The sequence below is a fragment of the Hydra vulgaris genome, chromosome 15, assembly GCF_038396675.1.
Source record: "Hydra vulgaris chromosome 15, alternate assembly HydraT2T_AEP".
NCBI classification, from domain to species: domain Eukaryota; kingdom Metazoa; phylum Cnidaria; class Hydrozoa; order Anthoathecata; family Hydridae; genus Hydra; species Hydra vulgaris.
In genome coordinates, this window is record NC_088934.1 from 12272501 (window position 1) to 12286803 (window position 14303).

At 29.8% G+C, this 14303-nt stretch overlaps 2 protein-coding genes across 2 annotated transcripts in view; both read right to left on the bottom strand.

Annotated features, from left to right (window-relative positions):
• The window catches only part of LOC136091363 (uncharacterized), a 79914-nt gene that overhangs the window by 44687 nt on the left and 20924 nt on the right, over positions 1 to 14303 (bottom strand). The window contains exons 3-4 of the mRNA XM_065818837.1: positions 4796 to 5284; positions 810 to 867 (exon numbers count right to left, since the gene is read on the bottom strand). Of these exons, the coding sequence (XP_065674909.1) occupies positions 810 to 867; positions 4796 to 5284 (547 nt within the window). The remainder of the gene's footprint in view (positions 1 to 809; positions 868 to 4795; positions 5285 to 14303) is intronic.
• On the bottom strand, positions 7395 to 9112 carry LOC136092421 (uncharacterized). Its single transcript, XM_065820659.1, has 3 exons — positions 9040 to 9112; positions 8670 to 8946; positions 7395 to 8434 (listed from the first exon to the last, which is right to left on the bottom strand). Exons 1-3 carry the CDS (start codon positions 9110 to 9112, stop codon positions 7555 to 7557), a joined length of 1230 nt encoding a protein of 409 aa, XP_065676731.1. The 3' UTR covers positions 7395 to 7554.

The window sequence follows — 14303 nt, forward strand, 5'->3', positions numbered from 1 at the left end:
AATATGAACTCGACTAAAAATTATTTGTAAAATTCTCATTATTAAAAAACTATTTTAGCGTTCTAAAGATATGACCTCGTAAATTTGACGAACCCGTCAAATAGAGAGGGTTTCAAACATTCCTTGATTGCCATTTTTAAACAATTTGAAATTTTTTTAAATCAATTAAGATTTTTGATAAACTTTAAACAACTTTAAGATAAGAAAAAAAAAGTTTCCTTTTTCTTTTTTTCACATTTAAGACTAGGTGAAAAATCAAGTTTTAAATGTATATTGTTTTCAGGCTCGTATTGCGCCATTTTTTTTGGAAAACATTTTTATTCTATAGCAGTTTCACTATTACACCTTTCAAAGTTTTTACCATCTTTAAAAGTTAGTTATTTTAAATACCAAGTATTTATAACCTGCCTGTCTAACCCCCTAATTTTAAAAAAGACATCGACAGAACATTTTTAAAATTTAGATAATAAATGTTCAAAGTATCGTGGTTTTGAAAATGTGAACCATTTTAGGTGAAAACTGTAAAAAAAACGTTATTTTCGTTTGGGTCTGTAATATATCTTCATTGCCCTGTAGGACAATGACTTTATGGTTAAATATATAGGTAAAAAATAAACTACGGCCTGAAATTTTGTATATCCAGCCAAGATCGGAAGTATATCCTTCAGGTACATCCTTAGTTATAATTACCTTAATCGTTTTCACATTTATTTTGTGACACAAAAATTAAGTTTACATTTCATTATAACTTGTTATACTGACATTATTAACTTAAAATATTATTAGTCCTAAAATTGAATTGTATTTACATATTCAGCTGACCAGAGATGTTAAACTTGATAAGTGGCTCATAATGTATATATCTATCTAAAAAAAAATTATTAACATTTACATATATATATATATATATATATATATATATATATATATATATATATATATATATATATATATATATATAAATATATATATATATATATATATAAATATATAAATATAAATATATATATATGTATATATATATATATATATATATATATATATATATATATATATATATATATATATATATATATATATATGTATATATATATATATATATATATATATTCTTGAATGTAGACATCATGTATGAGAGTATGTAAATTGTTATTTTATAAACATCAGTTAATACTAGTTTCTCTCGATACTAAATTTATTTTTATTTTTTATCAATTTTTATTAAAGAAAATTTTGCTGGATTGCTGTGACCAACGTCTTCAGCTTTAAAGATTTTTTCGCTTTTGTTTTTTTGTATCTTATTTTTAAAACGGCAATTTTATTTTTTGTCAATGGGATGGTTTCATCTTTTTATGACGTAAGTGCACCATAAATGGTGATCAAAAATTTTGTTGACACATGTTGACCTTTATTTAAATTGATACCGTTTTGTTGAGGGGCGCATTGGTGGTACTGTATTTCGAGTGCCTCACGAACTTTCCTATCAAACTTTTTAGCATCAACTTTTAGAGTTCTGCAACTGTCCCAGTTAATTTGTTGTGAACAATGTCTCATGTGTGTAGCTAATGCAGATCGTTCTGTTTTATTTCCTATTGTAATGTTTTTGTGTTGCAGCATGCGTGTTTTTATTTGCATTTTTGTTTCACCTATATACCTTTTGTTACAATGACATTTAATAAGGTAGACTCCTAGTTGGCTGTTCATTTGTAGTTTTGATTTATTTCTTAATGTTAATATTGCTTCTAGGTTCAGATTTGATTTAAAGACCGTTTTGAATCCTGCCTTCCTAAACACCTTACGTAATTTGGGAGACAATATTGGTATCCAAGGTAACGAAATGTTGGATACGTTCTGGTGATGTTTTCATTGTTTTTAGTAGTCTCTAGTGATTTTTTGTTCTTTCGTTTTATTTCTTTTATGATTTTTATGAGATTAGATTGTTTGTAGCCATTTTCGACAAATACTTGAATAAGGAATTTCAGTTCATTTTCTATATGTTTTTGACTGCATAAATTAAATGGTCTATATACGAAACCTTGAATATTCCATTAAAAATTTGTGGGTCAGGGTGTAATGTTGCCTTAACTTGAATGTTAGTAATTGCATTTTTTCTGTGTATTTTAAATTCATATTTACCACTTTTGTTAGTTATTATGCATATGTCTAGAAAATTTAGTGTTTTTTTTTCATTTTCAAATTCGATAATATATTGTATTTTCGGATGCTGTTGATTAAGTATTGTCTTAAATTGATTAGCATGGGCAATATTAGGGACTCTAGCATGACTGTCATCTAGGTATCTATAAAATGACTTTAAATCAATAAATGGGTTGCTTTTCAGCGCTGTGTTAAGTGCTCTTTTTTCAAGATGTTGAAGAAAAAATTCAGCTGAAACTACCATAAATGAAGGACCAATCGAACCTGAATTTTCAAGTTCGTGTATTTTATTGTTCCATAAAAAGTATGGTCGGTATAAACATAGTTCGATCAGAATTTTTATTTCTTTTATATTTAATTTTGTCGCTTTTTTAAAATTGAAAGAAAAAAGCACTAACACAATTAAAAAACGATAACAATATTGATATATCCCCATTAGATAAAGGAATGGGCTTTGTAACGATCCCTCATGATAAAGCAATAAAAAAGATTCAAGAACAAATTTGGCCAACTTAAATTGTCAATGAGAATCTGACACAAAGTAACTCAATGAATATCAAAGTCCAACTATCAAAATTAAATAAAAAAGGTCGGTTCAGAAAAGATGAATATCAGCAAATTTATCCCAGTGACCCAATACCACCTAGTATGGATGGTGTAACAAAGGCACATAAGCCTGAACAATCTTACCAAATGCGAATTGTAGTATCCACAATAGGCACACCAAACTACGGAATCTCAAATTACTTAGTAAAACTAATACAACCAATATTAAATGAAAATGCAACTCGAATAAAAAAATTTACAACAATTCGTAGAAAAAGCAAAATCGTGGGACATATCCAGTGACAAACTCAGGTATCATTGGACGTTATAAACTTATACCCATCAATTCCTCTTAAAGAAGCTGCTGACTCATAAGGTACTCATAAGGTTATTGGAGGTAAGCGATAATTTTTAAAAAGCGACAAAATTAAATATAAAAGAAATAAAAATTCTGATCGAACTATGTTTATACCGACCATACTTTTTATGGAACAATAAAATACACGAACTTGAAAATTCAGGTTCGATTGGTCCTTCATTTATGGTAGTTTCAGCTGAATTTTTTCTTCAACATCTTGAAAAAAGAGCACTTAACACAGCGCTGAAAAGCAACCCATTTATTGATTTAAAGTCATTTTATAGATACCTAGATGACAGTCATGCTAGAGTCCCTAATATTGCCCATGCTAATCAATTTAAGACAATACTTAATCAACAGCATCCGAAAATACAATATATTATCGAATTTGAAAATGAAAAAAAAACACTAAATTTTCTAGACATATGCATAATAACTAACAAAAGTGGTAAATATGAATTTAAAATACACAGAAAAAATGCAATTACTAACATTCAAGTTAAGGCAACATTACACCCTGACCCACAAATTTTTAATGGAATATTCAAGGTTTCGTATATAGACCATTTAATTTATGCAGTCAAAAACATATAGAAAATGAACTGAAATTCCTTATTCAAGTATTTGTCGAAAATGGCTACAAACAATCTAATCTCATAAAAATCATAAAAGAAATAAAACGAAAGAACAAAAAATCACTAGAGACTACTAAAAACAATGAAAACATCACCAGAACGTATCCAACATTTCGTTACCTTGGATACCAATATTGTCTCCCAAATTACGTAAGGTGTTTAGGAAGGCAGGATTCAAAACGGTCTTTAAATCAAATCTGAACCTAGAAGCAATATTAACATTAAGAAATAAATCAAAACTACAAATGAACAGCCAACTAGGAGTCTACCTTATTAAATGTCATTGTAACAAAAGGTATATAGGTGAAACAAAAATGCAAATAAAAACACGCATGCTGCAACACAAAAACATTACAATAGGAAATAAAACAGAACGATCTGCATTAGCTACACACATGAGACATTGTTCACAACAAATTAACTGGGACAGTTGCAGAACTCTAAAAGTTGATGCTAAAAAGTTTGATAGGAAAGTTCGTGAGGCACTCGAAATACAGTACCACCAATGCGCCCCTCAACAAAACGGTATCAATTTAAATGAGGGTCAACATGTGTCAACAAAATTTTTGATCACCATTTATGGTGCACTTACGTCATAAAAAGATGAAACCATCCCATTGACAAAAAATAAAATTGCCGTTTTAAAAATAAGATACAAAAAAACAAAAACGAAAAAATCTTTAAAGCTGAAGACGTTGGTCACAGCAATCCAGCAAAATTTTCTTTAATAAAAATTGATAAAAAATAAAAATAAATTTAGTATCGAGTAAAAATTTCTTAACAAAAAACTTTCATTTAACACTGTGATTCATCAATAAAGACTCATCAGAAACTAAAAATGGTTAAATTAATAAAACTTCAATTTTTACCAAAATTTAATTTACAGGAAATCATTTATTTTCATTTTTGGTAAAAATTGGAGTTTTATTAATTTCATTACTCATTTCTGATTAGTCTTTATTGATAAAACACAATGTTAAAAAAAATTTTTTATTTCTTCTAAGTTATTATTGCTCTGTTGCTTTAAGAACATCCAGCACTCTATTTTGTGATAGACATTTTAAACTTTTATATATATATATAAATATAAATGTTTAACCTGAAAGCATTTCAACGATAGTTAAATTTCGAATAAATCCAGGTTGCGCAGAATACCATGGATCACTCATGTACACTTTTACATGACTAAAATTTTTTGAAAGAGTGTTTTGAGTGCTGTAAATTTTATTGTTCGCTATGTCTATTGTATATATGTATTGACTTTTTAACTTTATTTGTGATATTTTAACTTTTATCCACTCATTGATTGGTGGAATTATTGTTGAATAAATCTCGTTACTCGATGAACCGTTTATAGCTGACGCAAAATATAAATCATTATATGGTGAAATCCATACTCCTGGTGATCTATCGCCGTAGTTAGCATAATTTCCACCAATAGTAAAATGAATAATACTTTCCCATTGGTTCAAATATGAGGTTGGCTTAAAGTCAAACGATATCTCGTATTCTTTTGGAAAGTTAGTTAAAATAGTCAATAGCTGGTTAGGCTTTATTTGAGTAATGTTTTCCATTGAGTATAATTTCACTATAAAAATTAAAACAAAATTATAAAAACAACAATTAAAATATACTAAACAAATTTTGTTTGAACTATGCGATAACTAAGGAACAACTACCCTTAAATTTTTTCAAAAATTGGATTTTTTTTCTAATAATTGTTGACCAAAATATTATGTAGATTTTGAATCTGCAAAAAAAGTTATAGATTTCTTCATAAGTTTTTGTTTAATTTATATTTTTTTGAACCCAAGTAAAAAATATTTGCATAGCAACGCATTGCTATGGGGTAAATATTTTGTTGGTAAACTTATCATTGAGTACTGTTTCAAATATATGTTTTGATTTATATCTTCTTTGCTAAATAATAATCTGTTCCTTATTATATTCAAACATAGACCATTTACATTTGCGATTTTATCTAGTTATCAAAGCTAATTTATCCAACAGGAGAAACCAAAAAATATAATAAAACCCTTTGAATGTTTTGGATGATTTGGATGTTATTAGAAATACAAAATGAATGATAGAAAAGACAGAGAACAAAGTATCACAAAAAAAGAAGAGTATTTAATGAGCAGAAAAATAAAAAGGCATGTAATGTAAGTGGATGTGAGTTAAATAACAGTAATATTTTAGGCGCACCTGCTAATAAGTTAAGTTCATTACAAATGTACCAAGTTTAAACAATAAAAAAATTAGTGGTTAAAGAATTATAGACACTGAAATTTTATCTAATGTTCTTTCATTGTTAATCTGTCCTCAATGTGAAAACTGTGCACTGTGCCAAGGTGATCACCATGATAAAAGGTGCATCGTTGCTATATTTGAAGTGTACTACACTATCTTGTGATTATAAAAATAAATTTTATACATCAGATAACTGTGAAAAAGAGTTTGATATTAACAACATGACAATATATGCAATGAGAATATTAGGACATGGTCATACTGGAATTGAAAAATTTACTCAGCTCATGAATATGCCAAAAACCCATGACACCCAAAAACTATAGAAAAATAATAACAAAAATAAAAAACGTGAAAAGTGTTGCAAACGAGACAATGTCAGATGCTGCAACTGAATTTTCGGAATCAAAGAAGCAAATAACGAAACTTTTAATGATGTTTTAAAAAAAGTAAGCCTACAACTTAAGAAAGACCTTGAAAATGCGCATCCAATTGTTATAGAAGGAGCACATCGTGTTGGTAAACTTAATGGTGAGCCTAGAATTATTGTCTGCAAAATATTGAACTGGCATGACAAGAAAAACATCTTATCTAACGCTCGTAAACTCAAGGAAAAAACATATTTATTAACGAAGAATATAGCGATGAAACAATGCGAACTCGTAAAAAGCTTTTTGTCCAAGGGGCCATCCATAAAGTACGTACGCAGTAAAAGTGCTAATTTTGAACCCTTCCTCCCCCCTTGTACGCACTTGTACGCGTTCGACGACCCCCCCTCCCTGCGTACGTACGTATTATTTTTTCCAAAATAAAGCCTCCTTTCCTGAATGTATAACTTTGCTTTTTTGTTATTTAGGTGCTCTAAGAAGTCCTAATGGTCTTATCACAGAGCACCGCCACAAGAAAAATATATAATTTATTAAGTTAGCTCTCAGTTTCCAACTTCACCGATAACGTTTATTTGCTTCGAGCGTGGATCGAACCCTCAACCCTTGGGTTACGAGTCCAATGCTTTAACCACTGCGCCACGGCTGCTATAAAACATTATAAACCAAAAATATCTAGTTACTTCGACATTTCTCTGTACTTAATTAAATAAGTCAAACATATTATCAAATACAGGCATGAACTCTGCTTCCACACTTTTATCGACAACATCCTCACTGACATCTTCACTTTTATTAACATATTCACTTTCGCTTACACTCTCCTCACTCTCCAATTCAATCTTTTTTTTTTTTTTTATTTGCTTTTTTATGCCGTTTCATTGCAGCCTCACTTGGCCAGTATTTATTTTAGTTAACGCAAACTACGATTGATAGCTTTTCTTTCATCGATGGGCAATACTGATCAAATGGTATTATTTTGTATTTCTATCCTTTAGTAGATATATCATGTAGCAAAAGGCGATGTGTCATTGTTGCAAATGTTGATTGGTAGACGGCTCTATTGCTTTATAACCATTCTCGCAGTATTCGTAAATGGCTGGAAATGGAATGAAACGTTGGGGGAGGTTTTTCATCCAGTTTGTTAAAAATGGCATGCAGCATGACTTGTCTTGGCATTTTACGATTTGAAGGCTATATCGCGATTGCTGACAATGTTTTTCTACCAAAACAGGCTCAGGAGTAGGTTGTTTATATGCTTTTCCACCAGGTACAGCCTGGCAATGAACAGAATACCCTCAATGACTGTTTTCTCCCAAACTTGGGCTAAAACGGTAGCCGCTTTTAGAATGTTCTCTAGCTCCAATTTTTGGTCGACTGTTTTTCCTGAAGAATCAAGGTTGTTGCCAAAATAATCATGAGGAAGAATTATTCTAGCTAAATCATGAGAAAGAGATGTCATTCGTCTTTCGACGGGGTTAAAGGCTGAAGGCCCAGCTGCATTTACAACATGAAGAAGGGCATCTAAATCAAGCAAGCGGAAGAGATCAACAGCAGTTGCTAAGGTTTTAGGGAAGCGCGGAGCCTTATCCTGAGCTCCATCAGTCTCCATTAACATAATTGGTCTACGTTTAACCAACTTGGTTTTAAAAAGCTCTCTAACATCAAAAGCATGTGTAAAAGCATTTGATGTATCGTGTTTCCCACTTTTTATGCGTATGAAAGTGTCCCCACTGTAAGATACATTTCCAGTGTTGTTAAATTCGCATATGCCGTACACTGATGGAATGAATTTTTGCTGTGTGCCAACGACAAAGTCGTGATCCATGAGTTTGACCTTGTATTCCGTATGCATCAGCAACGGCACCTGAATGCTTGCAGCAGCAAGACCCAGTTCGTCAGCTGCTGATGAGTTCTGCACAATTTTTATAATTGTTGATAAAAGCTCTGGTAGATCAACTTCAAGACGCGGTCGTCCAGGATGTTTTCGAATAAACTGTTTCAAGACACTTGACGCTTCAGGGTTGTTCTGATACACAGTTTCGATACTCTCTTTAAGTTTTTGTCTTCGTTTTCTTTGACGAGCCAATTCACGAATCAATCTGAAAACAAAATTTCTGAAAATCTTTGATTTCATTATAAAAACTTCTATACTTAAGGTTTTGCGAACTTTGGCAGATGTTGCAAAAAAAAAAGTACGCAAATTCTCATTTCAAACTAGAAATTATTTTTGAAAAAGAGATTATAAAAATTTCTGTCTGAAAAATGTTTTTTTGGCCAAGACATTTTTTGGCAAATTGTTTAATAAAGAAATTATATACAATTAAATTATCTTACCCGTCCAATTTTGTTTTTTCTTTTCTTATGCTTTCTTTTACAGTGTTTATTTGTTTCTTTGATACGGTAGACAAACAAGAGTCGCGTACGATTATCAAGGATGAACGTTGCGATTCAAGATCTGAGATTTTCGTTCGACTCCTAATTTTTACCAGATTTTCTCTTTTCTTGTAGTTGGATGTTAAATCTAAATTAAAAAAATACTGAAAAATGATTATAAATTTTTGGCAATAGATACTAATCGATTTATTTTGGATGTAGAAAATAGGTCTAGTAACTAATGATAAATAAGTCTATGTGACTGCTTTATAGTCGTACGATAGAGTTTGATTTATAATTTGGTTTTAAAATATTACAGAAATTAGCTTACCAAGTTCAATGCTTGCAGGCTCTATCGTAGTTGCATTTAGAGAACTTGGCGTTTCATTTGATAAAAACGGCATTGGATGAAAATCTTCTTTTTTTTTTGCTAGGTGGTAAAAAAACATTTCCCTAGAATGACATAATTGATACTTTCGATTTTGTTGCTTTCACTTTTAACTTGTTTACTTTTTTTCATACAAGGATTGGTCATTTTTTACTACATTCCACAACTCCTGTGCGTGCTGATATTGCTTTTGACATCAAGCGCTGAATACGCGTTTTTATAAAACTCAATGAATTAAAGATTTTTTTTCTCATTCTCTACAAATCCGTGGGGCATCTTGGTATTAATAATTTTTTTTTTACTTTATAATTTGGTGTTTTCAGTTTTCGAATAGAATGAAAAAGTTTATTGTTACCGTTTTGCTGTTAACTCAAATTAATTGCTCTTGCTTGCATAATAAAAAATATTGGTTTCTATTTGCATTAGAATAACTATTTTTTACAATTATAGTCATCGTTTTTTTAAGAGAAAAGTATTTTGGCCTTAAAACTCTTTTTTAAAATCTTAAAATTCATTTGAAAGGAAGGCTTTAAATTCGTTTAATGAACTAAAAACCCCAATCTTAAAAGCAATTTAATCATAATATTAGCTTATTTTTTATTAAATTTAAAAATATAAATATTTCATTCATTTAAGAGATATGAACCACGTTGCGTATTTAAAAATAAAATGCCTTTATTGCTTCTCTTTTTGCTTCTCATCTCGCTTCCAATCAAATTACATTGCAAAGAATAAAAAATATTATTTGGAACAATTATCTCTCGATTTCTTTTTTCTCTTATTATTTATAAAGAGATATAAAAAAGATTTGTGACCTAATTTAGAAAAAGAAAATATAATATTAATTTTTTATAGGAGAGATAGTCAAACCGCGTACGTACTCACTGTCTTTAACACCCCCCACCTCTTGTACGCGTTCGTACGCTTTTTGGTAACCCCCTCCTCCCCCATACCTGCGTATGTACTTTATGGATATGCAAAATGGACCAAGCAAAAATACATCGTGGTAACAGAAAATACGCAAATACACAAAATGCTTATGGACCAAGCAAAAATACATCGTGGTAACAGAAAATACGCGAAAGTCATATATAATCGATTAGTGGTAAGAGAAATGAAAAACCAGAACGAGGGTGTTGACTAATATGTATATATGAGTTCTTTAAAAAAATAAATTTGCAATTATAGAAAAACATACACGGCTTTAACAATGTTTCAAAGACTTCGCTCTCCTCCGTGATGTTATAAAACGCCGCTATCAATCAGGATTTTTTTTTAAAGTAAACGGAACCGAAAGAACCCATTTAATCAATCGTTATTCCAATGTATTTATTTTGGTTGCCGTAATTAAGGCCAAAAAAATCTCTATTCTTTCAGGATTCATTTGACCCGAATATCCGGTAGACAACAAAAAAAAGTTACAGAAACGTTTGATCAAAAGGGTTCTCTCGGTTCCGTTTATATGTAAAAATGAATCCTTAATTATTCCAATAACGCCTTAATTATTCGTATAAACTTTATACGAATAAATCGTATAAACTTTATACGAATAATTCGTATAAACTTTATACGAATAATTCGTATAAACTTTATACGAATAATTCGTATAAACTTTATACGAATAATTAAAGCTTTATAATAAAGCTTTAAGTATTCGAATAAATTGAAGTTTTATCAAAAATTAGTTTAAGGCAATTTTTAATACAAATTTTATTTCTGTTTGCAATTATGGATTTGTTGCTATCCTATGCCATTAAAGCCAAACATTTGCCTAACATTGCGACTTACGAAGTAAAGCTTCGTAATAATCTCAAAGATTTAAATTCAAAGTTTCCTATTGTAAACAAAGATCTTCTTTCTTTAAGAAATTCTGAAATGGAAGCTTTTATTCCAATGCAAAAAGAAAATAAAGACCATATTGTTTTAAAGTATGAGTTTAAACGCGTTTTTTATGTTTTATTTTTTCTATAAAACAATAATTCTTGACAAATAACCTTTAGTTAAATATTTTTTTTAGTTATATTTAGTTTATATATGTTATGACTTTTCAGGTCAATAGAAAATGGTAACTGTCTTTACAACTCTGCTGCTTTATTAATAAATTCATCAGATAAAACACATGAAATTCTTCGACTATTAATTTCTGTTGAGTTGTTTGAGAGAGCAACCTATTATTCAAGATACCCAATAATCTTAAACCAAGTGGAATCTAAAAGTTTTTCTTCACTCTCTAGTGTTTTCATGGCATGTGTTTCATTTGAGTCTTCTGATTCTTTTACAGAATTAAATGATATAAATATTTCTGAACTTAGAAAAAAAGAAGCCTAAAACAATTGCAGAACAATAAATTTGCTTCTTTTCTTTGTTTAATTGCATTATCTACAGTGTTAAATAAACAAATTCGGTCTGTTTATTCTGAATTTGGACTTGAAAAATATAAAAAGTTACTTAATGTGAGTATATACCCACGTGGTGATTATAAAACAAATAAAGAAATTCTGAGTATTTTATGGTGTAACACTGATTGTCGCTCTATTTCCAAGGGTAAAGATATGTGGTCACCAAATCATTTTGTCCCTATTGTAAAAAGAGAAGTTTTATGCTTAAAGAAATTTGTCAAAAGTAATTTAAAAAGAGGATCGTGTTCAGTTTTGCCAAGTGTTCTATCACATTCTTCTGTTACCACTAAGGTTCTTAATTTATCTTGTCAACCTCCTAAAAATCTATTTTCAAATAAAAAATCATTAGTTCAATCTCACATAAAGTTTTGCATAGATAATGAAACTAAAATTATAGATGTAAATATTGATATTACTCCTAATCCAATCTTACCTAATTGTATTACTTGTGCATCAGGTCAGTCTTCAAGCCTTCCTTTTAATGATGTTTCTACTTACTATGAGCGTGGTAGACATCTATCTGCTGGCAAAGATGATTCAATGTTATTAGATTTAGATGTTATTAGATTTAGATAAAATATTTCTTCATAACTTGTCTTTTGTTTTTCCTGTTTCTGGTGGAAAAAAGAAAACAATCATGTTTACATAAATGGCTGCTTGAATATTCCTAGTTAATTTACTCACAGATTGAAGATGGAGCCATGTACACTGTTGGGTAGCAGAACTTCAAACAATACCACAATAATCAACTTTATTCACAAACCTTTTAAAATATGGGGTAATGCAACTCGTGCTTATATGGACTTCATCAAATGTCAATGCATTGTTTGAACATGCTGCAATCTAGATCTAATTCAAAAAAAAATCTGATTTAAGTTGATATCGATAATCTAAGAAAAAAACTTATTATAAGTAATCGAAATAAATAAACTCCAATTATAAAGACAATTATTTTTCTTGGCCGCAACGATATTGCTTTTCGAGGTCATCGTGATGACAGTAAGTATCATCCAGAGATTGGAGAAACATGTAAAGACAACATTGGTATAGGTAACTTTGTAGAGCTTTTAAATTTTCGTATTAAGCAGGTGATAAAGTTCTTGAGCACCATATTCGTTCTGCTGCTAAAAATGCAACTTATGTATCTAAAACCGCACAAAACGAACTTATTGAATGCTGTGGAAAAAAAATTGAAGAAGTTCTAATAAAGAAAATTAAAAAGTCAGGTTATTTTTCAATCATGTGTGATGGAGCCTCTGATTGTTCTAATGCTGAACAGCTATCTCTATTAAAAGATACATTGACTGTTATAACGTTATTTGTGAAGACTTTCTACGGTTTATTGAATGTAAATCTGGTACAACTGGTCTTAGTCTTGCGCAAAACATAATTTCTGCAATTGATGATATTGGTCTTGATATCCAAAAATGTAAGGGTCAAGGATATGATGGTGCTGGGGCAATGTCTGGTAAATTAAAAGGTATTTCATCTAGAATTAAACTTATCAATTCAAAGGCTATTTGTGTTCACTGTGCTTGCCATAAACTTAATTTAGTTATTAGTAAATCATGCAATGTTAAGAGTGTTAGAAATCCTCTTGATCAAATCAAAGATATATCATATTTTTTAACTTATCACCTAAACGTGCTAGCTGTCTCAATAAATTCATTTTTCCTTGTCAAGCAAAATTAATTAATACATGTCGAACTAGATGGGTTCAGAAACTTAAAGGTCCGGATGTTTTTTTTTGATAACTACATATCCGTTTTTCATTCGATGGAAGAAATGGCATACAATGAAGGTAAAAGTTATAATATTGATACTTCTTCAAAAGCTTCATGTTTTTTAAATCTTATGACAAATTTTTCTTATATTGTGAGCTTAGTTTTAACAAAACAAATAGTGGACTAATTCTATGCCATCACTGTTGTTCTCCAAACTAAAGCATTTGATTTATCACAACAGTGTAATGAAATAAATTGTTTGAAAACTCAAATTTTAGATTTAAAAAAAATATTGATGTCTATCATAACGAATGGTACTTAATTGCTCTTGAACTAGCTAAGATTCTTGATGTTTCAGAAGTTAAACCAAGGCTCTATGGCAGACAAGTTTATAGAGATAATTATCCCTCTGACACAGTTTCAGATTATTTCAAATATTCTATCACATCTCCTCTTCTAGATCATTTAATTAATGAATCAGAAGATAGATTTGATGAAGGTGAGATGATTGTTTACAAAGGTTTATCTGGTATTCCTGCAACTGTTGTAAAAAAAATAAAGAAAAATGTTTTTTGAAGTCACACTCTATGGAATTTTAGCATTTTTATATATCGGATATGCCTCATCCTACATCAATTCATACTGAATTAGATTTGTGGAAACATTTTGGAACAACCAATCTATGATCCCATCCACTATTACAGAGACTTTAAAGTCTAATGATATGAGGGGTTTCCAAAACATTAGGGAAGGTTTTTTAATAATGGGAACAATTCCAATTACTACATGTGAATGCGAGAGGAGAATTTCAGTTATACGCAGACTGAAAACTTATATGCGAAGCCGCATGACAGAGTCAAGATTTAATTCTTTAGCTCTGATGTCATTTCATCAAGAAATAATTCCTGATGTAGAAAGAGTTTTAAATACTTTTTCTGTTTTAGGGGAACGACGCTTAGAGTTGGTTTTTACCTAATATTAATTTATTAATTTCTATTTTGTTTATTGACTATATTTGTGTATTTTATTTTATTTTATATTTAAGTTTATCTTATATTTAGTGAATATTAGAAAAACCAACATT